This window comes from Lissotriton vulgaris, chromosome 1_1 (assembly GCF_964263255.1).
Source record: "Lissotriton vulgaris chromosome 1_1, aLisVul1.2, whole genome shotgun sequence".
Classification (NCBI taxonomy): domain Eukaryota; kingdom Metazoa; phylum Chordata; class Amphibia; order Caudata; family Salamandridae; genus Lissotriton; species Lissotriton vulgaris.
In genome coordinates this window covers 1,550,385,975-1,550,404,384 of record NC_141685.1, presented here as the reverse complement: position 1 = coordinate 1,550,404,384, position 18,410 = coordinate 1,550,385,975, and the positions used below count along the sequence as shown (strand labels likewise).

The window sequence follows — 18,410 nt, the reverse complement described above, 5'->3', positions numbered from 1 at the left end:
CGTCCAGCACGTGGTTGGTGGCTATGGGCTGCCGGCATCATCGGAGGATTTACAACCCCATCCGGGAGTCAGTGGCAGCTTCATAAGCCTTTATTTGTTTGTTGAATAGGGTTAGCTGTGGAAGTGTCAATCCATATGCCCCAATCTGTCTATGGTTGGCAAAATGGTGTTAGGAAATCCCATCCAGACTCTGCCCCTTCAAGCCCGTGCCCACTCTCGCCCAAAAAAGTGTTTTCAAAGATAGCAAACCGATTCAACTTTGATCCCTTTATTAGAATTGATGGTTTCCGAACTTATTGTGCACAGATGTTGAATGCAGTATTTTTCCTGCTTGAGCTCTCTCCTCACACTAAAACATGCCATTATTTCGTCATTTTGTACTTAATTGGTGCTATCACAAGGAGATGTCCTGAAGATGCAGCATTATGGACTCACTGGCAATTTTGAAAATGCATTTAACCCAGCACAGGGTACATGGGACAAACAGTCCTACCACCACGTGAAAGGCTCTGGCTCTTGGTCACAGATTAAAACAGTTTTTTGCTGGACCAGTTATTTGGATCAAACGTGTTAATCGCCTCTAGGTTCTATGTTACATGATTGAGATGGGGTTTTGGTTCTTGTGTTACAAGATTAATGAGATGCTCCATGAGTAGACCTCGACAATTTTTGGAGTTAGTGGACTAGATTATCTTGACCTTTAGCAAGTATGGAGGGATGTTTCTATAGCTAATATAAGCATTACTACTCTTGTTTGCCTTCTGTTGGGGAAAAATGCCATGGTTGAGATCCTGGCGAAAATTTTGAGCTCTTGTGTATTTTCTATATCCTGCTAAGGTACTTCTCAGCCAAATTGTTTGTAGATCTTAAAACATAAAAATATTGTGTACCTTGGCTGCAAAAATTGAGTGGGTTATTCTAAATAGTAGTTAGGTAAATAAGTTTGTGTTTGCAGCTTACACATTACTGGGTTATGTCACTTCTCATTGCATTCAGTTAGGCTCTGCTCTAATCTAATAGATTTCTACCAAATTTTTTTTTGGTTTAAAATCTGCTAGAGGTGAGGTTAATTTAGCTGCCGGTCCTAGACGGTATTTCTCTGTGTGTGCGCAGATCTGTCTCCCCTCCCCAAAAGCTACGGTGTCAAGAAGCATTAGGATTTTATTTTGTTAACGTGTTATAGGTTATCCAGAAATTAAATCGAGGCCAGGGAGTTTTCTTTCAAGTGTGGTATGATGGGATGTTCCTATTCCTTACCCAGTCACATGATTGAGACTTAACAGGTACTTTATACAATATTACTTTAAGAAGCATGATTTTAATAAGTTTTGCTTTTTAGGGAAGCAAGTTTAAAGCCACTTGCCTTTAACTCGATATTCACACCCGGACAGATGTCCCATTTTATAGCCAAACGTCAGCTACTGTCGGTCTCTAACCCATGCTCACTAAATGTGAATGATGATAAAATTGAATCTGGAAACCAATGCAAAATCTTCTAATTTGGACTGGGAGCAATACAGCTAACTCAACAAGTATAAGATTGTTTTTGATCTGCAACCATACCTCATTCACACTTTTTAATGCTCTGTTATTGTAAAGGTTGGAGTCCAACATTCCTTAATTCAAGAAACTACTGCTTTTTTTTTTCTTGAAGAAAAGGGTCAAACCAACATCACAAATTGTGCAACCCCTATTTATTGCTTTGGCAAGGAATGGAATATACTTGTAGATTCTGGTGCTGGGAATAGCCAAAAATTGAATAATCTCATGTCGCTTGGAGGCACATTGTTGGCTCAAATGAGAAAAGGAAGAGGGCAGGTTTATGACTTGAAGTGTAGCAGACTGCCAGTTTTTGAAGGTAGCTAGGACCTTTGTCTAAAAATGCCTTCTTCATAATAAATAATGCTGTGAACTTCTCGATTCCAAGAGGATCCAGTGGATAGCTACACGAGTTGGCCCATTTCTCTGAATGTGCAGTCACGTTCCAGCTACCTGATTTTTGTACTCTTTAAAGTCTGGCAAGACGTTTATGGAGGCCAGTGTATACTACATCCATGGTGGTCCGTTTAGAGAGCTTAAGGATTTTAAAGAGGGGGAAGGGTCAGAAAGTTATTCCTTTGATTGTTGTGTTGGTTTGAGGAGTGAAGTTGCTTTCAATCTGCTGGCATGAGGTGAGAGGGGGGCCAGATTGGAAGGTCAGATGAAGGGCAGGGACTCTGAACCATCTTCGTACTATTTGAATAGATGAAGGAAGAAGTGCAGAGGTTACTTCCTGTCACGCAGAAGACCTGGTGTAGGCACTCTCCAGTGCTTGCAGAATGGTGCAGCAAGCTTGGTCCTCAACAAGACAGAATGTGATTGCATTAATCCCACCCTTAAAGCTCATAGCAAGCTCTTAGCAGTAGCCATAATTAAATCTAAAGTTGTATGCTCAAGCTGTTCTGAGTTGTTCCTCTAGTAAACAGCAGTAGTTGGCGCCAACTACTAACAAATCTAATCGCTAATAAGCATACCATCTGCAAGTATGAATGCAAATGAAGATGCTTATTAAAGCACTAGGACTTCAGGGTTCCAGACTAAAGGATGTGTTTCAAAGAGTAATAGGCAGACTTCAGCATGGATTTGAAGAAATTAATTTGGAGATTGAAATAACACATATTACAGGCAGGCAGTCGCTGCCACCTCCTAGTGCCTAACCACTCCCTCAATGTACAAATATAACTGGCAAGGTGAGCATGCGTTGCGGAGGTTTCATGAGCTGGTGGTGACACGAGTCGGCTCGCCCCATATTAATGCATCCGAATTTAAACCCATTAGATAAAACACAACTCCGCCTTTTCTTGTTGCAATAATGATTACTGCAATAGTTAAAATTACATCAAAGACCAAGTATAATGTAAACCAATTGACATTTCGAGATTGCGATAGCGCAACTATAGAGCTATGCATAAAAAAATATAACGCCATAAAAGGTTACAAATGGCACCTTTAATGTTTTTAAATCGTGAGAAAATCTTTGAATGTTCAAAGAGACTTAAGCAACCTTATACAAAAAAAGTTTTGAAAAAAACACAACCGAAAAGATCACAGAAAACACCCTAACATTTAAAATGTTGGCAAAATCTTTGAATCTTCCAGGAAGTTTACAAACCCTCAAACAGAGGACATGTGCGGATACCCCCACTAAATAGCAAGAAATGGGCAGTAGCTCCAAAGATAAAAACTAATTGCCCACAGAACAGTTCACATCATATAGATTTATTTATTTATCTATCATCATTACTTTTTTTTAAATAGAGTATAAAATGTAGGACTTTTTTTATGGACACACATTTCAAATAATAATGTATAGACTACATCAATATTCATAGGACAGAAAAACAACCCAAAAAGACAAGGTGAATAAGAAAAGCCACACTATACAGAAATCCAGCTAATTTACAAAAGTCCTAAACATACTACATTCACATAACAAAGCTACAGTGTACAAACCCTCTTCTGCATTGGAGTAGTTAAATGGTTAATCACTTTTCTCCCAACAGACTTATTGCGAGTCTTCACAGGGCCCCTCACCATGACTAATCTGGCACAAATCCACCACTGCCCATTTTGGATTCTCAATGCACTTCAATTTTTCCTCATTTCTTCCACACACCAATCAGAACCAAATCTCAACTTCCCTTAACACATTTTGAATATGTCAATTTCACTTGTTCACAATCACCTTTTTCAATCAATACAGTTTTAGTCTCTACCTCTTTTCATCTGACTTTCCCAGATTATATTACTAGTAATTTCAAAATCCTTTGCATATATATTACAAGATTTATCTTTTGATAGATTGTTCATCTAGGCAGGCCTCAAGAAACCAGGAGTGCCCCTGCCCCTGCCCCTGCACCTCAGCTCTGTGAATGGCATAACCCTGGTCACATTGAGGGGTATTGCGATACCACCAAAGAATAGCATGCACCACATTCACCACATCAACGCATTTTATTATAGTTCTCCTTGCAGTCGAAGATCATCCTGTTGACCTTCTCAGTCTGACCATTCCCATGAGGATGACAAAGGCTGCACCTCTTGTGTTTAATCCCTGTTCCCTTCCAAAACATCCCCATCTCAACTGAAACTAACTGCACACAGTTGTCTGATAAAACGTCTGAAGGAACAACTTCTCTAGCAAAGACATCAGTGAGAAACGTTATTACACTTCTAGTGGTATGTTCCTGAATGAATCTAACTTCAATCCACTTTGATAAGTGGTCAATCAGAACAATGGTGGATCGCTGAGCTAGAGGCAACATCTGGAAAGGTCCCATTAAAATCTATACTTACCCTCTCACAAACTTTCTGAGGATTCTCAGGGACAACCATTGATGGAGTCACACATTACAAACCTTTGTCCATCCATTCCTCCACTCCCCTGTCCATCGGCCACTAGAAAATGTCGGTCAGTCTCTTTTAAGTCATTGTCATGCCTAAATGACTCATGACTTGCTCAATAGCCTCGCCTTGACTTCTTTTGGAGGAATTAAATTGTCAGTTCTAAATAGTAACCCATCTTCCACCGAAAGTTCTGTCTGCACCTTGATAAAAGTCTGGAGTTCAACAGAAAGACTACCTTCCCTTTGGCAACCCTTTCCTGTATATTCCACTCCTTCGTTTAACACAAGATCCTGGTCAAAAGCAGATTTCCACACTGTTTGGCTGACACATTTAGTATTTTACCAACATACACTGGCCACCATCCTGCTGATCATCCACTCCATTTCCTCCGGTAATAGGTCATCTGGGAAGACTGTCTGTTTTCCTATTTTTTTTCATCCTGTTTGAATTCAACAAAAAAAATCATACTCCAGAAAATGTATACTCCCGGATATAGCAGTGGCTTTAGTAGAATGTACATTTGTATCATTTCTTTTAGTAGGTGTCAGTGGCTTATGATCTGAGACTAAATCTAGTACCCCACACATAAGCGCTAAATGGATCAACCGCCCAGACGACCGCAAGCATCTTGTGCTCAATGACTGAGTACTGTCATTCAAGTGGTCTGAGTGTATGAGATGCATAGGACCCCGGATCCCCCAGCATGCTCCCCGCTCCCTCCTGATAACTTGTCCATCCACAATCAAATCATCGACAGAGATTCTCGTGGGTGTAAAAACGGCCATGTTTAATATTTGACATTTCATAAACCTGACAAGGCATTTCAAATTCATTATTTACAGTTATCAACACAACTTAATTATTATTGGCTTACAAGATCTTCTTCACAAGATTCTAATCCTCCAGCACTAAGGGGCCTTCCAGCTCGCATCTTCCATGCGGAGCATCCACGCAAGGCAAGGTGCAACCCACCTGCGCACATGAGTAGTGAGCCCCAAACCTCTGATCCTTGTCCGCCCCTCTGTTCCTTGTCCGCCTTCTCCAGGGGGCCACCCTCCGACCACCAGGCTGACCAGGGACCCAGGAGGCTCATAACCTGTCGCCCTAGCCTCCCCAGCCGGGGTCATATTTTCCAGCAGAGAGCTTACCGTCTCCCCCCACAGTGCTAGCCTAGGGAGTACGCAAGGCAGACTCCCGTCCATTCCGTTGGTCAATTTTACTGTTCCAAGGTCTTTCTACCATAACACGCCCCTCCAACCTACTGAGCTAAAGGGACGGGTGGGTGGGAGTTAAAAGGAATCCAGGAAGAACAGAGGGCTACGCTTCTGGGCACCAACGGGTCTGGAGCTGCTGAGGAAGAAGAGACCCGGGTCCCTGTCCCGGGAACCAAAATAGGTCCCCAGTCTCCGCCCTCTGCGACACCGGAAATGTGTCACCATGCCCCGGAAGTGCTACGCGGCCAGTCGCCCTTTGGGGCTGACCGGTCACCAAAGACTAGCTGAGGTAGGGAGCGGGGGCCGGGGGGGCCAGGTCCTAAGTGCGCGCTTCACTAAGCTCGCGCTTGACAAAAGCAACAGTGCACTCATCATCCCCTGTGCCCTAGGACAGCACTGCTCCAAGTTCAACTATGCTCGCATTCACAGTCACTGCAAGTATTTTTATCAGGAGTGAAATTACACTGTAAAAGTGTATTGGCCAAACCCTTTTTGGCCTCCTTGAACTATCACATTTGCAACTCAGCCCACACACATCTAACATTCAGCCCAGACGCATCTGCCGTTCTGTTTTAACAATGCAAGCAGTTCAGAAGTGGTGGAAAAGTTACTCACAACTTTTGCGTAATAGTCGAACATTCCCAGAAACCCTTTTAGTTTTTTGACCAAGGAGTTGGTACTTCTCCAGCGGCTTTAAAGCAACCTGGATACAGATCAATCCCTTTGGCAGAATCGCCGACACCTGCTCCCTGCCACCTCCAACTGCAGCAGCGCTCCCTCAACTTTTGAATATAACTGTCGAGGTGAGCGATGCAACGCACAGGTGTCACAAGCTAGTACCATGAGCCAGCTCTCCCCATATTAACACATTTGAATTTAAACCCATCAGATATAACAGAATGGTTTCCAATTTTCCAGAAAAGTGCTACAACATCTTGAATCCATCAGAAAACTGACCTTTCCAAACAAGATTTCAACTGAAAATTGAGGCATTGATATTAACTCCTTCTACTTGCAGTCACCAAAATACTGTTAGGATATAGAGCAGAAGAATCCTCCTTCAAAGCTCTAGCTACTCCCACCCCAGTTCTATGTGATACATTTGGTCTATGAGATAATCACTGCATTTAAGCTTGTACGCAACTGAAATAGACCACCTTCAATACCATATGACAAGCCCTCAGGAATATACTTTTAGTGTGTACTTTTTTTGTTTAGTAATCTGCTCTTAAACACCCTCAAGGCAGCATTTTTCAGTGTTGAAGGCAATACTAACTAATCCTTATACTTGACTTATGCAAAGCTTAACCTCTTCATTTTCAGTGGTACAGGCACAAAGCTTTCTCAGCTGAGATATATGTCCACTGAACACTATGGGCCTGATTCTGAGTTTGGCAGTACAAGAGCAGACCTTTAGACCGCCCCTGCACCACCAAACCTGTGTTCGGGCCGTTTGCCAGATTAGGAGTTTCCTTCCGTCTGGCCGGATATTTTTTGGTGTTCCCAAAATTATACCTTAAAAAATGGGAATGCCAAAAACAGTTACGGCATGCAGGAACTGTAAAGTCCATGCCATGCAGGAACTGGGGTGCATACACGCAGGGAAGCACATGTGCCCCCCTGCACGCATCCACATGGCATCGGGCACCAGAGGACCCTGTAGGGCCCCCTTTGTTTCCTCTCCTCCACGGTTTTCATGGTGGTGGAACCGCCATGGAAACCCTAGTGGAGAGGAAACTCGTAATATGCTAGGTGGGCCCGGAGCGATCCCGCCAAGCATATTGTGGCCTCAAAACCGCTGTACCACCACCAGAAAACTGCTGTTCTCTTGCGGCGGTCACAGTCCTGAGGCAGTCTGACCACCCATTTCGTAATCGGGTGGTCCGACTGCCTGTTGGGGGGGTAGCTGGACCGACACATCCCCATGAGTCTGGCGGTACTCGGACTGCCAGACTAGTAATTAGGGCCTATATCTGCTAGCAACTGCTTAGTCAGAGCGATGCCCTTATGAGAACTGACCGCTTTGGTTCTTTGTTTCTGCTTGTCAGCCGTACAATGCAATGGAGGTGGAACAAGAATTTGTAACCAAGTTACTCCTGCCCCACATTGTCAAATGATGCTCCTAAGCCGCGCACATCTGTTGCTTCCTGTGGGGATTGTCAGGCAGCCAGGTGCATGGGGAGCGGTAATGGAATATCAATGGCAGGTAGAGTGTAGCTCCTTTTGCAACATGACCTAGATCCCTGCTTCTGCTCCATATTTCTAAATAGTGACTTTGAAATGGATGTACAGATGAGGGAGTGTTATATGGCTTCCTGGTTGCTTTTTTTTGTGTGTGAACCTTAATAACTTTTGACGAGATTTCCGTGATTATCATTTGAGAAGCGAGTGTTTGAGTCCATTTAGTTTACCTGACCCTCTACATTATAGCCCCATGCTACAACTGGAAAGCAGGACCTGTTTACAGTCTGTCTCCATTTTTTGGGGCAGCTCCTAACATTCTTGAGCTTTCATGCAAATATAAAGGATGCATTACCATGGTATCTGGATCTTAAAGATGCAGGAAGACCAAATGCAGTCTAACAGGAAAAATGATGATTGAAATTGAGTTTGTCCTCTACTAAATTATGATTCCTTTCACTTATTACTGAAAACTATTGCCATGCATAAAAAGTCTGGCAGCGCTTCTGCTTATCTGCACTGGTTTGCAGGCACAGTCCTAATGGTTTTACTGAACACAAGGTGTAAATGGGTCGCTAGTCCTTTACTACTCACTAGTAGGTGCGTTTAACATAATTTAAAGGGAAAATGTATGTCCATTGTACAGCAAGGATTGATAAAAATGTAATGCGTAAATGCACAAAGTGCAAAAACAGTTTTGAAATCTGCTCTTCTGTGTTTTTTTTTCCAGCCAGAGAACAGAGGTATGAGCCTTCCAGTAGCCCTGTGCTGGAAACAACCTATGTGGCACTGATAGCAATGTCCTGTCTTGTTGTGGGATTCATCATTGGAGTTGTGTGCTGGAAGGTAAGACCTGACCCATGTCCTTTATAATTGGTATGAACAAGCTGAAAAGCAGGGGGCTTGGAGTAGGCCAGACCTTCTAGTTGGTCTAGTGTGAATAACGGCAATGGTGGCAGTAGGCTTTAAAATCCCACCAGGTATGTTCTGCTACCTGAGCCTGTCTGTATTTCAGGTCCAAAGTAGGCATGTGCGGATTGGCAATCCACGAATTGCGAAAATCCGCGAATCCTCGCGATTTTTTTTTTTTTATGTTCGCGCGGGTTTCTGCAAGTTCGCGAGGGTTTTGTACAATTTCGCAAATTGCGAAATTGTACAAAACGCGTGCGAACTTGCAGGAACCCGTACAAACACAATGTGTCCAGTAGGGTATGTGCCTCTTGTGTGAATAAAAGGTCAGAGAAAGATCAGTTCAGCAGATGAAGAGAAAGAAGTTCGGGTATTGCGCTCGTGAAAGTCAAGGATGCAAAGCCTATCCAGCATCACAGCTGATTTTCCACGGTAGATTTGGGAAGAAGGCACACCTGTCCAGCCTCGACGACGCTCACGATTGTTTTTGGGCTAATGAATGAGTCACTGAATTTGAGCATCAACTAGTTCGAGAGACCATGTGTGTGTTATTACTATGCAATCGCCCCGAAGGGCGCAGGGGTCCCTTGAGTGAGCCTACTCATGCAACTATTTTACAATGGCGCCAGCAAGCTGCCAGCGCCGTTGTAAAATAGTTACAAAGTTAGCTTGCACAGGAAGCACTTCGTTTTATCTAGTGGTTCCTGTGCAAGCTAACTTTGTAACTATTTTACAACGGCGCTGGCAGCTTACTGGCGCCATTGTAAAATAGTTGCATGAGTGGGGGTTCAACTTTTGAACCCGTTACGTTCTCGGATTTTTTTTTTGCGGATTTTGCGGGAAATCCGCAAAATTCGCGGATTGCGGATTTCCCAAAAATCCGCGAGCGTAACGGATTTCCCGCTCACCCCTAGTCCAAAGCAACAAAGATAAAGGTACATAAAAGGGACAGTAGGACGATCTAGCACTTGGGTTTACCCGAGCACCAACATAAATCCAGACAGGCAGGCATACCTAGAACAACAGCCACATTGTACTGATTGCATTTTCAGAACCTGATAGGGACCTTACTCTAGTCTAGGTCTAAGGCACTGGTGAAGCTTTGGTACTAGTGGGGCTCAGAACATGCAGACACCTCGAGGGAGTCTGGCGCTGTCAGTGTGGATACTTCAGCCTGGTGGGGTTCAAACCTGGGACAGGAGTGCAAAAACCATCTGGCGCAATCTCAATCTGGAGATCCTCTTAGGTCTTAATTGCCACTGAGGACCCCAACAGCCTTGTGGTAGCTGATGCCTTCCCTCTCTTTTTAGAGGATACCTCAAAATATTCCAATGGATGCACTCTGAGCCTTATGTAGGAATGTTTCTCATGGCTCCCTCCTGCTGCAAGATATTCATGTCTTCAGCCTCCGTTTTCTCTTTCCTTCCATTTATTTAGCTTTTTGCTTTTCAGTTTCCCCTAAACGTGCATTTCTCGAAGTATCTCATGGTGTAGCTTAATCTACTTGTGAGAATCTTTTCTCTAAAGGCGAAGTGCAAGTGGTAACCAGTTCTGTGATAACTTTTAGTGGCAATTTCAAAATGAATTGGAGACAGGTTGGTGACTGGTAATTTATGAGTCCAAAACTTTGAGCACTTAAGTTTGACATCTCTTACTACAAAATTATCCCTTCCAGCTTGATCAAGATTTCTTTTGAAGCTTTTATTAGGGAAAAAAATAACAAATGTCTCAAATTATTTCACTCAATGCTGCCCTGGGCTCTAGTTTTTAAATATGCTATGCCAAATATTAATTTAAATGTTTGACATTACAATTATCTTGCACTCTCTGTTGAAATTACATGTATATTTTTCTGTGTCACAGGGCAGGACAGTAAAATAAGATGTGTTCCACTGTTGCCAAATTGCCCTCCAGTCCGATTAAAAACTGGGGGCGTAAAGGCTGTCACATAGAGGGTGGGGACTGGAAAATGGAAGTGTATGGGCAGTGAGCCATTGGCTAAGATGCTCTCTCTGAGAGGAGGACATCAATGTGAGGTCAGGAAAGTTCTGACATTGGACACTACCGTTGTCACTGACACTGGGGTAGTAAACAACACTGGGAGAGAAATCTGTATAGGACTGCGAGCCAGCAAGATCTTTTGGCCTATGTAGCACGGCTGAGAGCCATTTTTTTTCGTTTCATTAACTTACTTTCATCCAAGCGCTCTAACTGGAGAACCTTAAGACTTGAGTGGTGTGTAGAACAGACAGTGCTACATTAATACAGACTTTGTAAATTTGACTTGAAGACATGTCTCTGGAGACCGACACAATCATTTTGTCAGGGAAGCGGAGTAGTAATTTTGAGACAAGTAGATCTCAGGACATGTACAAGTTATTGATAGATACCAACTCTGAAAATAAAATTAAACCAGCCCCTGCTCTCATTATTAATCTGGGCTGGCCATGTAAGCGAATCTACCCAACTCTTCTGTCCCCTTCCCACTGGGACTCCCCCCACTTTCACAGCGATCGTCCCAACTAGCAGTTGAGATGCTGATAATTGAGAAAGAAGACTATAGATCGCTCAGTGATTTAAGCATTTGCTGCTTAGAACTCTGCATGGCCATTTGAAGTGAAGTTGAAATCCTGGCTGGACCAATTTGCTTTTCCTTCCAAGATCACTAATGGTGAGACATTACATTAGAAAATGTATATTTATTGTATTCACAATCTTATGAATATGACCAGTAGCATACACTACACAAATAAAGTTGAGATGCACGGAGTTGGGATGGAAATGTCGGTTGTATGACATTACAGCGCATGCTTTTACTACGCATGCCTTTACATCGCAAGCTTTACAACGCATGCTGTTACAAAGCATAGTGTTGAGGTGTGCTGGATAGTGAATAGTTTAATTTACTATTCCAACTCCAGTCCCCGTGGATAGTAGGGAAGGTGTTGGATAGTAAATTAAATCTATTCCCTATCATAGAGCGCCCCCCAGCGCAATGCGTTGTAATGACATGCGTTGTAAAACTTGCGATGTAAAGGCATGCGTCGCATGCGATGTTCCCTGGAAATGTCATATGCATGGTACGTTGGCATGTACCCCTGTCCTGGGTGCCTGACTGCAAGTGAAACTGGTATTCTGAAATATATTTTGTCCCTGGTATTATGTTCATCTAGCATTTACACAGATACCTAGGTCTTTCATTAACAATGCGAGGTCCACAGCCTGTCGTGTGACCTGGAGAGGCAAACCGGTGTTCTCTTAGTAAGACTGTACTATTGTCCCTGCCCTGAGTGCATCACATTAAGTGATGGTGGCATCGTACCACATTTTCAGATTTGTAGTATGACCAGACCTGTGTAAGTGTGACTAAGGCCTCCAACCCCACTAGTGTAAAATTCTGCTATGATGTAAAGCCTCAAAGCTGGTACTGATGTGTGCATGTTGAATGTGCGCAGGTCATGTATGGCGCATATATGGTAGTAGGACTGTGTGTTTTTAGTGTTAGGGGCCTGTTGGATTCATTTGCGATACTCCTGGTTTAGCATGGCACCAGATGTAGGATGAGGACTGTTTCCTGAGAGTGGAATTGCATTGTCTGATTTTCTGTGCTTAGAGGGGAGAGACCAGATACCGAAATGAAGAGAACGGAGTTAATGCTCCCTTTTATAAATTCTATGAAGTCTTTTTTTTGGCAAACAACTTCTGATTAGTTCTTTCTGAGCACATACATTTGTTAGATGTTCGGGATGAGGGATCAGACTTTTTTTTCAAAATGAGGAAGCTTCTAGGCAGGGCCTGCTTTTTCTGTCCATCTCGGATGGCCACTTCACGAAGGCTGATGACAGCAAAGTGTAGAAAACTCACACTTCATTTTGCCCATGACTTGTACCCTTGCTTGGAGCCAGCCCCATCACTTTTTATAAAGGCGTATGGAGAGCAGTCCAGAAATTACATTTGAAAGAAACCCACCCTAACTGTTCTGAAAGCTCAAATTGTGGATCCACATACCCTCTTTAAAATATGTGTATTAAAGTGGAATGCAGAAACCCAACGCTGTTCCAATTTCATGTTTTTCATGGCCAAGGAATGGACGTGCTCCACAGAGTACTCTGTGGACTATTGTGTGATCAAGGCTGGTGTCTTACTAACAGCCATTCTACCAGAGGTGAGGGGGCATCACCCGAAGTCTGCACTTTCTGCTACTACATCGGAGGTGTGCTTAGAAGCCTGCCTACTTAGAGGAAAGGGTTGAGCCTGGTCCTGCAGAAGGAGAAACCCAGCATGCTCCTGATGTGGGAATATCCAGAGAGCAAGAAGAGGCAGGGTAAAAGGGGGGGGGGGTCCTGATCTCCCCTGCTTCATCTGCGTTTTCTGTGCCCTTGTGGATTCTTAAGATTCTTTCAAATCCTTGAAAAAACTGTTAGTTCATGGAATTTGGAGGCAGAAGGTCTCCAAGATTATTTTATTTTATTATGCATAAAAGATGGGTGGAATGGCCCCCCTTATTAAGGGCATTAAACCACGACCCCCCCCCCCCCCCCCACCTCTGGTATCCATTTTCTGCAAGTATCTGTTTTGAGAATACACTGTATTGCTTTAAAGCTAAAATATTATGGGTGATTACGATGTCATCGGTTGGACAGCCCAACGGCCTGACCGACGCATTAGAATACTGGCAGTCCTACCCACAGCAGTCGGACGCAACACCGCCACCATCGCCAAGATCATAGAGCCCGATAGTGCGGCGATTGGAAAAGCGTCCCAGAATGACAGCAGTGCTGAGGCAGGCACTGCCGTCTGGTTTCCAATTGCTCTTTCCGACAACCTTTTCATGGCGGGGACTCAGCCATAAAAAAATGTGTCAAAGGCAACGAGGGGGCCCCCCCAACAGGGCCCCCAGGCATCTGAGCCCTTAGCAACATGTGTCTGGGGGTACATGTAATGCCCCCCACCTCAGCACTGTACTGTGTGCCTTTCCGCAAATTGGTGCATTGCACACGATGCACTGATGTGCTGAAGGCGCTGCACGGCTGAGGCATCTGCTGCAGGATATTTCTATGGCTGCAGCATGCCCCCGCCATGGTACTTCCGACTTCTGACCGCCAGCCCAGCAGTCAAATCGAAATATGCCGGTTTGACCACTAATGCTTGTTGGCGGCCTCCTCACTGCTGCAATAGTGGCTGGCATTCTGAACACTTGGTATTGCAATGTGGCCCTTATTTCATTCTGGAGCTGATTGCCACATATTTTACCTTGGGGCACTCTTTTGAAGGACTACAACGAATTGCATGAATCTTTGAGCTCATTCTGTTCCTGCGCCTTTCATGACCTGTCACGCGTCATTTATATCACCAACATCCTAGCTGTAGTGTTTCAGAATCTTTGAAACATAGGGTTTTGTGTTATCCTTTCAACCTTACGTTTTTCATCCCTTTAATGAAGAAAATGGTGTATGTCCGTGGTGTGCACTTTTTACACAAACAAAAGCACACATTATTTGCCCCTAAATATTTGACTCTGGGATCAGTTGATTTTGATCAGCTCGCATTCATTAAACATGTAGGATTTTATTATGGCTAATAGCTGGCAAAGTTGAGGAGGATTAGGGCATAATTGCAATTGGTAAATACATTTTAACAAGGTCTAGAAGTGGAAAGTGTTATCCTTCATACGGATTTCATTGTTTGGATTTGAAATTAAAACTATTATGCAAAATGCACTCACAAATTCAATTAGCCTTGTGTACTTAGTGTGAGAAGGTGGCTTGGTATATGCTGTCCACTAATTAAAGTGGGCACCCTGTACCAGTCCACACAACCCTTATGATGTATGAGGTCAGATAACCTTTAGAAAGCTATCCTAGTGGTAGCTGTGAAGTGCAGACAACAGGCTTAATCTTGAAGGAATGTAAAGCAGCTTGTTTTACCAGAATATCACCTCCTGAATGACTAAATGAAGGAGAACCACACAGTAGTTCTATAAAAATGTGTTTATTAATATAAAACTCTCTACTATCCTCTACACGAGGATAGAACACAAAGCCTACAAGACAAGATCAATAGAACAGTTGTAAGTAGCACAATACACAGTGGGCTCCAGGGGAGACCAAACCATAAACTAAAATAGTGGTATAACAATCACGACTGGACTAGAGGCTGTGCATAGTGCATGTAGAATCACTGGGACCCCAGGGAACCACCCAAGGTGATGACACACAGAGCCCACAGAGGATGGGTGCAGTGAGGAAACACGACCGCGTGCTCCGTACACCTCTATGGGAAAGTCGCGGTTGCAAAGTTAAAGTTTAAGGACTCTGCTAGGAGGACTACGAGCAAACCCTTTGGAACTTAAGAGCTTAGAGAGCCACCCCACCCGCGGATATCATAGTACCCGAGTTACCTATCCCAGGGTAGCCAGGTGCATAGGTTGAAATGGTGTCGGAAGCCTCCGTTCTCTATGCTAGGGAGTGAAGAAGTATTGCTGTTGTGAAGGTGAAACTGGCCTCGTGGAATTCAATCCTGGATTCTGGATGGAAGGAACCTGAAAGCAGAGGGGACAGAGTCTGGGTCACTTCAAAGTGACCAGGGGCTCAGTACACGAATACCCACAGATGTCTGGTGCTTCAGGTGTGAAGAAGGGACGCTTGACTTTGCAGCCATGAGGACCAGGAGACATCAAGGATGACCAGGAGCCGGAGGTGAGCTTTCCCACAAAGGATGTCGAGTGCTGAGGGGTCTATGTCTGGCTGGAGCACCAACAAGCCTTGGCAAAAGCAACCCACGCAGGAAGGTCAAACAGGTTACGGTGTGGACCAGCAAGGTCCAGGGGACTCACCAAGCAATGGTGAGTGAGCGCACATCTGGAGCAACCAGGAAAGCTCTAGAACAATCAAGATGACCCCCCGGAGGACCCACAGGCCGAATACCAGGAATTGCGAGGGGACCTTGAGCAAGATTGCAAAGCACCAGCCCACGGAGCACTTGATCTGAGGAGGCCTGAGTTCTTTGGTGCAAATAATGCTCAGGGTCAGGAATACACAGATTCCAATGGACAAGCCTGGGAATCTCCAACAAGCATATGCACTTGCAAATGAACACAGTGCACAGGGGTTTCGGGTTATGCAACCCCCACGAGGGGTACTGGCCTCAAACTCAGTGAGAGGGTAGATCAGCCTCAGGGACCCACATTAACCCACCTCCTGTGTTAATGAAATCTTTGGAGTCCACAAGAGCTCAGGAGCAGCAGACCGATCAGTTGCTGTTAAGGTGCCTGCAAAGCAGGGGAGCGATTCCTTCACTCAAAGGGAGAATCTTCTGTTGTCTTAAGTGCACCACAGGTCTTGCACGGAGCCTTGTGGTGGAAAGGCACAAACTAAGCTTCGGATGGAAGGGGTACGAAGTCGAGCCCAGTAGTGGTCCAGCGAAGTCCACCGTGTCCAGACTGCCCGATGGTCAGTGGTATCCTCTTGTAGAATTTTGTCCACATAAATCTAAAGTCTTACAGCCAGGTAAGCCCTTTTGTACCCACGGGAGAGGGTTGGACAGATTCAGGGGACCCTCCTAGCGGAGGGGCATGATAGCTGGGTGGCTACACCCATGCCTCCCAGAACTTGTTTGAGCTGGACTATGCACAGGGACACCAAATGTGCCTCCAGTGCAGACTTTCAGGCACTCAGAGTGCACCCAACCATCCCCAATACACTAAAGCCTGTCTGGGAGGTAGTCGCACCTCCCTGTGACAGGATGCCCATTGTGCTGCCTTAATTTGCTCGAGCTTGGCTCAACAGCAGGAGGGCAGAAATGTGTCCTTGGCCGGCAGCATCCATTTTGTGCTGTCTGGGTCAAGAAGGCTGGCACCGGTTAGACCAGTGACCCCACGAAGCTCGCTTCACAAGGGTGGAATCGTACTAGACACACCAGTTACTGGCGTGGAGGTATGATTCCAAGGAGTTGGATACCAAACACAATATGTTTCTATGCAGCCGTTTTTGAGATGGCATTTACAGCGAGGATATAATGCACCTCTACCTATGTGTCTGGTTGAGTCACAGACAACCTGGGAGAATGTCTCCGAAGTAAGCAGAGGGGCTCTGCTCATGCAGGGGTACCCTCTCACATCAAACCCAGCACCCTGCCTTCAGGATTGTTAAAGCATGCTATAGGGGTGACTTATAAGTTTTAAATGTAGTGACCATTAGATATAGTGAACCTATATCTAAAGAAGAGTTCCATTTTGCATGGCCTTTCATGGGTAGCCTAATACCTGCTTCAGCCAATGGGAGGCCTCTGGGGTACCTAGGCCCTGGGTACATGGGTACCATATACTAGGGACTGACAAGGGTACCCTAGTATCCAATCTGGAGTGTACCAAAGTACATATATGTCAATTTAAGGGCGAAAGTAGATAGACTGGGGTCCTGATTAGCAGGATCCGAATCAGAATAGTCAAAAACCAGCAAAATACCAGAAAAAAACTGTAGTTAACTATGCAGTCAGAACCTACCTTCCTACACTTAGTTTATTTGTTAACACCTGACTTGCAGAGCTTAGTGAATTGGTTGCTCAATAGCTGGGAGTGGTGGGGTGGGTGGGTTGAGTGTGTGTCTATATGTTTAAAAAGGATCACAGGGATGATGTTTTCAAATACATACCTCTGCGAGACGAAGTCCATTTTCCAAAACTAGCATGTCTGGCCAGATTTTAAAAGCTCAGAAGACGTGCAAAAATGAAAACTAATAATCTTTATGGAATGGGATGCAAAGCTATTCCGATTTACTTCAGCCTGATTTGCATAAAGATTTTTTTACATTTATTTATTTATGGTATTACGGAAACGTTCTCTACTTTTATGTGTGCACATTAGCAGGAATGGAACAAATGCAGACTAAACAATTTATTGTGGTGGAAACTGCATAATTTCTTGTTGGGAGTGCATCATAAATAGCGTGAAATCTGTTACGATGACTTTTGTTAATCCGTATTCCACTTACACAATATATATGTTTATGCTATTTAGTGATTCGATTTTCCCCAAATATATATGCATAGTTGAGGAACAATTTTTTTTACTGCTTTAGCTGTGGCACAAGCAGAATAGGAACATTTGCTCCAATGTCAGAAGTGTAAATGTATGAAATTCGACCCTTCTGTTAAAAAGCGACTCCATAGAACTTGATCTTCAAAATATAGCTGTGGGGCACAATGGGGATCTAACGTCTTAATCTCCCTACCTTTAAGTTCTGTAAGATTTCCTTTACATATCGGTGTAATGAACACAATGTAAGAGTGAGATAAGAACCTTTTCAACACTTTGCAAAATCCACTGTGCGTTTGACCCTTGACTTCTATTAATCTGCAGATACTAAACGTAACAGTTAGCAGAAAATGCCTCTCAGATGCTGGTCTGAAGTAAAGCAGGGCGGCTGCATTCACAATGGCTTAGAGGGGTGGGTGGAGGAGAATGCAAGTGAGGCAATGCAGATTGGTTTTAGGTTCAAGCTTAATCCTAAAAATGGCCACACCTTCCCTCTGTATCTATTTTACTCAGTAATTGGTAGAGACCCAAACAGCAGTGATGGTGGGACTGAAACAGATGAGCCAGGATCTGTTTGTTGTTTTTCCCTACAGTTGGACCCTCAACCCTACTTTTTTGTGTGGAAGGCGCCTTGTACATCACGAAGCTGTATGGCATAAAATGCATGCAGCCTGTGTTAAAACCTG

At 44.2% G+C, this 18,410-nt stretch overlaps 1 protein-coding gene across 3 annotated transcripts in view; it reads left to right on the top strand.

The window, feature by feature from the left end:
* Window positions 1–18,410, top strand: part of KITLG (KIT ligand) — a 160,637-nt gene that overhangs the window by 124,230 nt on the left and 17,997 nt on the right. For all 3 annotated transcript variants that reach the window (XM_086918007.1, XM_086918006.1, XM_086918008.1), the window contains one exon: window positions 8,512–8,627. In XM_086918007.1, the coding sequence (XP_086774133.1) occupies window positions 8,512–8,627 (116 nt within the window). The remainder of the gene's footprint in view (window positions 1–8,511; window positions 8,628–18,410) is intronic.